Here is an 11,916-nt window from a genome sequence, read left to right on the forward strand (position 1 = left end):
GTTAAAAACCAAAGTTCAGGCCAGGCTTCTGCCTCATCTCAGTTTGCTGAAGTGAAACTTCCTACGTTATCTTTACCTACATTTTCTGGTGCAAATGAGGAGTGGCTTGCCTTTTTCCGATCTTTTTGAAGCTGCAGTTTCGAACAATCAAAATTTGACGGGAGCGCAAAAATTGCAATATTTAAAGGGGAGTTTAAAATCAGATGCCTTAAAAATCGTAAACTCTTTATCCATTACTAATGATAATTTCGAAATCGCTTGGAAATTGCTAAAAGATAGATACTTTAACAAAAGAGAAATTATGTCCTCCTTAATGAAAAAGTTCATCAATATAACGCCCTTGAGTGGAGAATCATCCACACAAATTTTAAATTTGATAGATTCCACTAAGGAATTCGTAAGAATGTTAGAGTCCCTGGAATACAAGGTTGATCCAACTACAGATACCATTTTAATGCACATGATATTGTTCAAGCTTGATGCAAATTCAAGAACTTGGTTTGAGAGAACCTTTCAAACTGATGTCATTCCAAAGTTGGACGAACTGTTGCAATTCCTTGCAACACAAGCTAGATCTATCCCGAGTTCAACTACTAAGAGAAACATTCAAAGAAAGGTGACTTTGGTCGCGTCCAACGCCCAGTCACAATGTCCTCTATGTAATGGAGATCATTCATTGTCGAAATGTGATACGTTCTTAAAATTATCAGTTCAAGGCCGTTTAGATTTCGTTAAATCGAATAATGTTTGTTTTAACTGTTTAACTCGATTTCACAGTGTGAAAACTTGCAACAGCAAGTTTAGATGTAAAAGGTGCAAAAAACCCCACCACTCTTTACTTCATATCGAAAATGTTAGCGATAGGGGAAAACAGGGTGCTATAAATAAGTCAAATTCTAGTGAACTTTCTATCAACGCTCCTGTGTTTTCGCCTGCCCTTATTCCAAGTACTAGTCAATTAAGTGATAATTCTAGAGTGGTAGATGTTACATCGTGTATTTCGGGTGTGGGGCCAGACGTTCAAACTCTCCTCTGTACTGCTCTGATTCAGGTGAGAGATATTTGGGGTAACTATCAGACCTGTAGATGTCTTCTGGACAGCGGTAGCCAGGCTTCGCTTATTACAAATGAGTGTATTGAGAAATTGGGCTTGCAAAAGGAAAAGGCCAATGTTCGCATTTCGTGCTTAGGCGCATCCAATACGCGTACAAATGGGGTTGCTGAGATTCAATTCACTTCACATTTTTCATCTCAAAATTCCTTTCATGCATCCGTCTATGTGATTAACAAAATTGTAGGCATGATTCCACATCACGACTTAGATTCCTCAATGCGCGAATTATTTGGGGATATTTCTCTGGCCGATCCAGCATTTTACAAGAGTGCTCCGATTGATGTACTCCTTGGTGTTGACCTTACTTTGCCATTGCTAAAGGGTCAAACATTATCGTTAGGTAAGGATAAGCCATTTGCCATTCGTTCAGAACTGGGTTGGATAATTGGTGGTAAGGCAAATTCTGGTGGTCAAAATTCTCTGCATGTCAATCATATTCAGTTAGAATCGGATCTTCTAATCAATAAATTCTGGGAATTAGATTCTGTACCATGCGTCAAACCCTTAACTTCTTTAGAAGAGGCTTGTGAAGATCATTTCGTAAAGACACATTCTAGGGATGAGAATGGCAGATACACAGTAAGGTTGCCCTTTCACACTTCTCCCACGCGGTTAGGTAATTCAAAACAAAATGCAATTCGTAGGATAATCAGCGTGGAACGTCATCTCATTTCTAATCCTGAGAAATACAACCTCTATCGAAAATTTATGAAGGAATACCGTGATTTAAATCACATGGAACTGGTTCCGGACTCTGACATTAATAAAATCGAAAGTTTATACCTTCCTCACCATGGAGTTGTCAGAGACACTAGCTGCACAACAAAGCTTCGTGTAGTTTTTGATGCTTCCAGTAAAACTTCATCCGGACTCTCTCTCAACGATCTGCTCCTGGTTGGTCCAAGAGTGCAACCAGAACTTTTCCCTATTCTCATCCAGTTTCGACTTTTCAGTGTAGCCATTTGCGCTGATGTTGAAAAGATGTTCCGCCAGATTAAAGTTCATGAGGAAGACGTAGACTGGCAAAGAATTCTTTGGAGGGATTCTCCAACCGAACAAATAAAGGAGTATCGTCTTGTTACCGTTACGTACGGTACGTCCTCAGCACCATTCCTCTCCACGAGAACCTTACGACAGCTTGCCATAGACGAACAAGAAAATTATCCAAACGCTTCAAGAGCCACCCTTTGTCATTTTTACGTTGATGATTTGCTGAGCGGGAGTGCAACAAAACAGGGAGCCATTCAACTGGTGTCCGAACTGCAGGAGATGATGAAGAGAGGAGGATTTTCTCTACGCAAATGGGTGTCAAATGATCCTGACGTACTAGCAAACATTTCGGAAGAGTTAAAGACCGTTGATTCCAAACATATGATCAACGACCAACCGGTCAAGATTCTGGGAATAGCTTGGCTTCCAGAGGTTGACACTTTCACCTTTACCATCACCGTCAATGAGAGCGACGTATGGACTAAACGCAAGGTACTTTCCGAAGTCGCAAAAATCTTTGACCCCTTGGGCTGGTTGGCACCTACAGTTATCACTTCCAAAATCTTCCTCCAAGAGCTTTGGAGTCATCATCTAGGCTGGGATGAGGAGCTACCAGACTCTCTGGCAAGTCAATGGAGAGTATTCCAGAAACAGCTTCCTCTACTTACAAATATCAAGATTCCACGCTATATCCTCATTCCACAGGCTACAGACGTACAAGTACACGGATTCTGTGATTCTTCAGAAAAGACCTACTGTGCTGCTATATACATTCGTTCCAAAGATGCAAACCAAGCCGTGACATCTAGACTGCTAACTTCCAAGACACGCGTCTCTCCAGTGAAACCACAGTCTCTACCTCGACTGGAACTCTGTTCTGCCTTACTTCTGGCCAATTTGTTACAAGCTACCTTGCCGACACTAACTGTGCCAATCTCTGAGACATTTGCATGGTCTGATTCCAAGATCACACTGGCATGGTTGAAGTCCGAACCAAGAAGATGGCAACCGTTCGTAGCTAATCGAGTAGCACGAATTCAAGAGCTGACTCCTAACGTGCACTGGAACTTTGTGAGCGGTTTGGAGAATCCTGCTGATTGTGGAACGAGAGGGATAACCCCAACTAAACTAGAAAAGTGCGACTTGTGGTTCAACGGACCTGATTGGTTAAATAGTTCTACTTTTCCTAATGGAAGGTTTGAAGATGATCCACAATTAAAAGAAAACATGACTGCCGAAGCCAAAACAACCAAGCTGATCATGTTGAATGTAGTTGATGCTACTTTCAAGGCAGAGTTTTTTCAAAAATTTTCGTCTTGGAACAAGCTGAAAAGAGCAGTTGCCTGTTGTATAAGATTCATGAAGAACTGTTCTGTCGTTGCAGATAAAAGAAACAAATCCTTCTTAACAACGGCAGAATTGAATGAAGCCGAGAAGAGAATTGTCAAATTCATCCAACAAGATCATTTTCCGACGGAAGTCTCCTATCTTTCAACAGGCAAGCAACTTCCTTCGAATAACAAGCTTATTCCCTTGACTCCGTTCTTCGATGATTCCGGAATAATTCGTGTCGGTGGTAGACTGAAAAATTCAATGCTTCCAGAATCAAAGAAGCATCCCATCCTGCTTCCTAAAACCGACCATGTTGTGAACTTACTTATCACGGATTATCACTTGAAACTTCTTCATGCCGGACCGCAACTTCTCCTATCAACTCTCAGAGAGAAATTTTGGATTCTTTCAGCCAGAGATGCAGTTAGAAGAGTGGTGAGAACATGTATCCCATGCTTCAGAAATCGTCCAAGGCTCGCCGAGCAAATCAGGGGAGATCTTCCAGAGTCCAGAGTTTGTCCCTCTTCTATTTTCCAACGAACTGGTCTTGACTTCGCCGGCCCATTCTTAATACGGAGCTCCAAGGGAAGAGGCAGCCGCAATACTAAGTGCTACATATGCGTCTTCGTCTGCCTCGCAACGAAGGCAGTTCACCTTGAAGTCGTCAGCGACTTAACCTCAAAAGCATTTATTGCTTGTGTAAAAAGATTTGTGGCACGCAGAGGTAGACCTTCAGATATCTTCTGCGATCAAGGAACCAATTTCTACGGAGCTAGCAAAGAGCTCAAAAAGGAGTTCCGGCAGTTGATGAAGGAAGATGCCCTTCAACAATTCCTGGTAACAGACAACATCGCCTTTCACTTCAATCCTCCATCTGCTCCCCACTTCGGATGCATTTGGGAGGCTACAGTGAAATCGTTCAAATTTCATTTGAAACGAGTTGTTGGAGATGCTAGTCTCACCTTCGAAGAACTGGCCACGCTGTCATGCCAAATCGAGGCATGCCTTAACTCAAGACCACTATGTGCATTATCTAGCAGTCCAGATGATCCGTCTGTTCTGACACCAGGACATTTCCTGATAGGAAAGGCATTAACAGCTATTCCACAACCTACGATTCCAGACGACATCCGTCACTGCGACCGTTGGCGATTACTTAATTATTGTTTAACTAAATTCATTAATTTTGAAACCCCTCCGTGTTTCAAGGGGGGCGGTATGTTTAATACTACAGTCCACAGATGGCGCTTTGCGCATCCTAATTAATTATTCATTGAGCTTGAGAAAATAAATAGTGTATGTGTATCGATTCCTGTGTGTGGAGTGTTTCAATGTTTTCGATGTATAATTCAATATTCTAAGTTCATCTCCGATTCCAGTAAATTGTGGCAAATTCTAACTGAATTGTGAGATATCTAAACGTTCCACCTTTAATTTTATAGTTCCAAGTCCATACAACAACCGAGTCAGGTAAAAATTTATGAAACATTCTTTTTCCCGCTAATTGCTAAATCAAGAATAAAATTTTAAAAAAGGTTCAAATTATTGATCAATCCAGTTTCGATCGAGATTTAGGTTATTTAATTCACTCAAGAATCAAATTTCAAAACAGCTTCAAGTTATCGATTAACAAAGCATAATTTAATATCGTTCCAAAAAATACTGAACATAAAACCTCGTGTTATTGGCACAATTTTCCAAATCGTTAGATATATGTTTTCTTCACCATGAACATCAACGATTGTTGCTGCAGTTGAGAAAAATAATTCATGCACTGATTAAAAAACCTTGCTGTGAACTTCTTCTGCAGCTTCTGACATGTTTGATGCAGACTGTGACGTAAGAATAATCTGATTAATAAATGTTAATAAAACCATTTGATTTTTCATGTTTAATGAATCTGAAAATACTTCAGAATGAAGAAAGGAAGCTATTCCGGCTTACATAACAGATGCATCGAAGCAAACAGTTGAAAAAACGATGAAGCACACTATTGTCAATACGTTTAACGAATAATATCGCTGATTTGTATTCTTGATAAGCTTTTTTAGCACTAGTTTCTATGCTTAAGCAATGTTTGAAATTCACGAACATTTGCTTAAGATGATAACAAATCGTTACATAAAGAATTGCAGAGTTGCTTACAGGATATATCAGAAACAATCCGCACATTACTGATAAAAATGGTCCAAATCTCACAAAGAAACTGTCGCTAGTAGTGGAGTTAAGAAAAGAATTATTACGATTGATTCCTTGCGTTGAAAAATCGTAACTGATCTTCGAATATATGACATGAAATGAAAAACTGAAGAAACACCAAACAAATATAAAAATATTAAATAAAAAACTAGTTTGAATTTTAAATTTTCTTAAAAGCTACTGCAATAGTTTCGCAATGCTTAAAATTTTATTGTACTGCATTTGTAAAGCTATACGAAACGAAAGCACTGCTACAAAATTCCCCATGTAAGTCAGAGTAAGTGATGGAAAAAGTGCATTATTTAATGCAAACAATACTCCACCAAAGAAAAATGTCAAAGGAACGGCATTTATTACAATAATAATTGCATTTAACAATGCTTTTGCTTTTTTATTACATGAACATAAGTGTAACGGAAATATTAAAGTTATTTTAAACAAAATGAATATAATATCATACATGTTTTTTCCATAGCTACAATGTTTTATTTGATGGTAGCTTTTGTTAGAAATATGCATGTTTTTTACGAAATTATTGACTAATGAATTTTTTTTCTTCAAAAATTTACAAAAAGAAGCAGCCAAGTTCATTGTTGATTTGATTTCGGTCTAAATGTGAAGATGATGCTCATTTTATGAAAACTTGAAAGGCACACAATAATGCTTAAAATCGAATACTCTGCAAGCTTATTTCATTTTCGATATTTTAAAGGTTTTGTTTCTTTTAAAACGCACTTTAAAATAACCATTGTTAGAAAAATCAATAATCTATAAGCTTAATACAAAAGTATTTTTTAACATTGCATGCTTTGAAGTTTCGATTAATAGTGCAAATGTACTGAAGGAAAATACTTATGATTTTATTTCAGTTCTTTATTTTACTTTAAAATGGATTTCCTTTCAATATAAAGAAGATCCGTGTTTTAATATTAAAATACCGTGCATGTGAATTTTTCAAACTAGGTTGAAATTAAGAGTTTTCAAATTAAAGTGAGTAATCGGTCATATGAAAAAGCTTTCGGAAAAATTGACTTTAAATGTTTACTTTATTAAATATAACAGGCATTTAGAAAGTAAAATTAAATGTGTCGTTCTTTATTATATGTGATTTTAATAAAATTAAAAACACTAATTTTTAGATGGTGTGTTAAATATGTGACAACATATTTTCGGTTACTTTTTTTCTTTTAATTGCTTTTAAGTATAAATATTAAAAAAGAAAGATTAATATTTTAATTACTCTAATGTTTTGCAATGGGTTAATAAGATCAAAGAACTAACATTAACTGCACTATTTTAGTAAATTTTATTAGTTTTTATTCTGCAATGTACATATTTTTTCTTCTCCATTTCTATATATTTATATTCTCTGTATATACATTTTCTATATATTTTTCATCTTCAATGCCCTCATATAAATAGCTCCCTTACATAATTGCACCATACATTCCATACATTCATACATTATTGTAAAATTTCATTAAAATAAAGGCAAAATAAATTTGTTAAATTTAATAGTCAGAATTTGAATACGATTTTTCAAAGAAATATTTTTATTATTATTGAACAAACCACAATTGATTTGCTTTGCTTGATTATTTAATGCCTGATTAATTTGAATAGTCTTGTCTTATTTCATAGAAGAATAATACGTCTATTTTAATAAAGTGATAATTATGGCTAGTATGTTTTCCTCTTTAAAGATATATTATTAACATTTTTATTATTCATAAATAAAATATATAAAATTTTATTTACATTGTTCTTTTGTTTTATTGGAATTTATAATTATTAAAGAATCACATTAATTACAATTTAAATACTTTTGTAATAATTCAGTAAACTATATACTTATTTATTTTTTTATTTAATTGTTTTACGTTATCCAATTTTTAAAATTAAAGTGGATGCTTGAAATCTTTCAATAGCTAAAAAATAGATAAAATTAAAATAATTTTTTTTGACGTATCGGGAATTACTTATTAAAATAAAAAAAATTACCATACAGTATTATAAATACTGAACTAATGCATTTCTATCATAATGAATCTATATAAATTAAATAGCTTTAGCTCCTATTTTTGTAATAACAATTAGATAATGAGATAATATAATTAAAGACAAGTTTAGTATTAGAACAAATGTAAAGTGCGCCCAAAATATTAGAGCTGTTTAAAGGTTAATTAATTTAATATTTTTAATACGTTTTATATTCTGATTGACAAACACATTTTCATTTAATTCAGTATTTTAAAAATTAAGCAGCATTTTTAGAATATGTTCCGATTTTTTTATTTGGATCTAAAATTTTATTTAAAATTTCAGTTTAAATTTAATTTATTACGCTTAAATTTTTAGTAATTATTTATCATAAAAGATTAAATAACAGTTGGTATTGATTTAGAAGAAGAACGATTTGAACTATAAGGGAAAAAACTTTCTTTGAACGTTGTTAATAATGTCCACATTGATTTAAATCACAAATCACATATCTTTGAAACTCATGAAAAGCAGACTGCGAAAAATTTCAAAGAGTTTTGGAAAGTTTTTTTTAACAGATTAGAAAAGACGAAATGAGAAAGTTTTAACTTACAGATAAGGTATCATTTACACTGAATAGAATAAAAATAAAATATATAATTTCAGAACAAATAAAAGAATAAATATAGTAAATATTCAGGCTATTTTCAAGAATATGAAAAGATTAATCGATAAAAATTGGCATTTAAGAATAAGAACTCCGCATTTCTATATTGTAAACAAAGGAAAATAGTTGGGGTTATCATCAAAATAGCGGCGTGTCGCTACTAAAGCTGCAAAAGAAAAGGTTACAGCTTAGTTACAGCGTTAGAAGTTACAGCTGCCCTCAAATTTAAAGCGTTAGCAAAATAACAATTCTCTGAAACAATTTTGGCAAACAAGCACGTTTTTCTTCGATGTAAAACACTAGAAATAAAACTTGAAAAAATTAAAAAGAATTAGCAAATAAATGGTTAATTTGCTTAATTTCACTCTTACTTAATGAAATTTGCTGCATGATTTTCAGGTCTTTTATATATATTTACACTGCCCGCATATAGGGATGGACAAAATCAATCTCGATCAAATTTAGAAATTAATTATAAAATGATAAAACATAAAAATTATTTTAACTTTAAATTTAGAAAAATGATCTCCCAATAAATCCAAAGAAGTTGGAAAGTCTGATGTATCTTTTGCAGTTTACCCTGTAATTGTCACATAATTTTGAAGAAAACGGTCATAAAAGTGCTTATTTTTTATTCCAGAAAATTATATAAATTCAGTGCGTGTGAAATATCTGTATTCAACTGTAATTCTGGGATTAACTTTTAACTTTACGTGTTTAATGAGTACTGACAACTAGTTTAAAATAAACTATTTCTAAACATTATACAAATAATCTGGAGCTGCCCTCTGGTGTGAAGACTGAGAAATAAACATGATTGCGGGGATTAAAAACAGATTAGTCTAACCTTTTTGGCACCTCATTTTTAAACACTCCAGCCCGGAAATATGATGGGCACGAAAAATAGAAGGCATAACTTTTACTCGTTATTTTAACGGGCGCGAGAAAGAAAGGGGTAAGCATGAATGCCGACAGTTCATATTTAGTCAAAAGATTTTCTAAAGTGGTAGAGAACGGAAAACAAAAAATTATCGAAATTTGATAAATTTTACCAAACCTTTTAATGCCTCAATACTAAATAACTGAAACTAAGTGACATTTTATATAAATATTGAAATAATTAGATATAGTAATAGAAAAAGTAACTTAAAATCAAATTTTTTTAAATCAAGCAATAACGTGTACTAAAGTGACATCTTTAGCAAAAGGCAATTTTTTATTAGAAGTTTATTTTTTGCTATAACTAAAGATTTTCCATTAAATACCTACCCTTTCTAGTTTTTTTTATTTATTTTTTTAAAAGTATTTTTTGCTGACTAAACCTTTTTTAATCCCAACAAAAACATAAGTTCTGGCCATCTTAGAAATTACTGACGGTACTGATTGATACGTACACTTTTGAGTTTTTATTTATTTACTTGCCGAATATCCTTTTTTTTCGCACGGAGCAAAAAAAAATAAATAATAATAATTGAAAATAATAATCAATAATTATGTGCGAAACTGAGAAACCATGCACAAAACCAAAAGATTCCAACACAATTAATAAAACTAAAAACTTTCCACTTTCTTTCATTAAATAAAGTAAAACAGGTTTTTATTAGTTAATCCCAGCAAAATAAATATTAACACTATTCATTTGGCATACATATGTTGCTGGAAATCAGCTCTTGAATTTACGACAGTCAAGCAATTTTCTACGGTACGTATGCTATTCGAGGGAGCATAAAAAAATCTTTTCCTTTTGAATCTATATTGAAATTGTACAGTATTGGTGCAGTTTCCGCAGTTTTAATATTATACGGTTTTAACAGGTGCCAAATAGACTGAAATGATAAACACTGCTCATGCGTGTATTTACAATGAAAAGCTCCAAAACGTTGCTGGTATTCACATTCAGCTTCTTTCCGAAGAATTGGGCTATACCTGGCGTGTTTATTATTATTATTGTCTGTCTGCACACGCATCGACTTAGATATGTTTTTACTGTCGATAATCATCTTCAATCTCTCTTCTGTGTCAACTCAATTTGAATCGATTTCGAATAATAAATTAACAAATCTGATTTTTTCTTTGTAAACTTGGTTTTGAGGTGTAGAAGTTCTGGTTGCCCTCAACCTCTAAGGTAGCGGTTCCATCGATTGCACACAGAGGCATACAAGTCTATTTATTTCTTTGTAATAGCATAATTTTATCTTATTTTCCAAATAGTTGAAGATTGTCCACTAGCAAAACATAAGTTAAAATTGTTCCGAAAATACTGAATATAAATTCCCGTTTAATGGGCAGAATTTTCCAAGCTGTCATATAAACTTTATCCTTTACCGAGAAGAGAAAAGGTTGAAAGTTCATTTCAGAGAAACGTCTTTGAGGTTGACTGAAAAGCACACCACGAACATCCATAGCGACTTCCGACATATTTGATGCCGTTACAGTCATGGCAATAAACGCCATGGTCTGATTCACTAAGATCATTAGAAATAATTCTTTGATTAATCCCGAAATACTGCTACCATGAAGGAATGAAGTGACTCCAGTAAAAAATACAGCTGCATCAAAGCAAATGGCCGAAAACGTAATAAAAGATAATCCATTGTCGATGGTTTCGACAAATAAAACTGTAGATCGGAATTCTTGTAAAACAGTTTCGTCGTTTAATGTTTCTCCATCGTTGAAACGTTGTCTGAAGTTGAGAAACAAAAGTTTAAGCTGGTAACAAATTGTTACGTAGAAGATTGCATAGCAGTTGATTGGAAACATGAAGCACAACACAGACAGAACCGTTACAAAAGATGCAAAAGGGTGATTAAATCTACTGCTTTCGTTAGAAGCATTGAATACAAAATCATCTGAATTAGTCTTAGTTTTGATAAATTTCAAGCTCTTCTTAATAATAAAGACGAGAAATAAAACCACAAAACAAATCCAAAGAGCGATTAGAAACACAGTTTTAAAACCGATAAAAATTTTACAATTTTTGCAGAGCCGCTGTAGCCGTTTCACAAAAATAATAAAACTATGCAAGTTAAATTGAAGCGTTAAGCGAAATATGAAAAGACCTAAGTTTGTTGCCGTATAACTAAATGTAAATTGATCATTAGGAGCCATTATCCATTCCGAAATCACTGATTGAATAATTAAAAAAGAAAATGGAACATTTATAGCAGCAATAATCCCATTTTGAAACATTTTAACCTTTAGATTTCGTGAGCATGGCTGCAAGGGAAAAATTAAACTTAAATTAAATAAAATAAATATGATTTTATACAAATATTTCCCCCAATTTATTTTACTCTCAGATCTCTGATAGCTATGCATTTTCATAACTGCTTACGCTTGCTCTTTTCTGAAAGAACTTTTCGAAGTGGTAGCAAAATGTTAATGAAAAAAGCAATTATTACAAGTTACTTTTTAAACTTAGCAAAAGATTTTCACAACAATATTTGATAGTTATGCATTTATATATGTGCTTAATTTTTTTTTATCTGCTGTTGAGATTAAATCATTATTGAGATTAATCATTCTTTATAACTCTAAGAAAGAACTAAAAATGCAATTGTTTTACTGTCCCTTTAAATATAAAGATGGAATCTTCTGAAATGAAAAATTCAGAAAAATTGACAGCTATGTATTG

The 11,916-nt window shown here is 33.4% G+C and overlaps 1 protein-coding gene across 1 annotated transcript; it reads left to right on the forward strand.

Annotated features, from left to right (window-relative positions):
* The first annotated feature begins 301 nt into the window (after window positions 1–301).
* Window positions 302–4,702, forward strand: LOC147808742 (uncharacterized). Its single transcript, XM_087162724.1, has one exon. The coding sequence runs from the start codon at window positions 302–304 to the stop codon at window positions 4,700–4,702; it is 4,401 nt and encodes a 1,466-aa protein (XP_087018850.1).
* The last annotated feature ends 7,214 nt before the right edge of the window (window positions 4,703–11,916 follow it).

The sequence above is a fragment of the Parasteatoda tepidariorum genome, chromosome 5 (genome assembly GCF_982258835.1).
Source record: "Parasteatoda tepidariorum strain Cologne lab strain chromosome 5, Ptep-v5.0, whole genome shotgun sequence".
NCBI classification, from domain to species: Eukaryota; Metazoa; Arthropoda; class Arachnida; order Araneae; family Theridiidae; genus Parasteatoda; species Parasteatoda tepidariorum.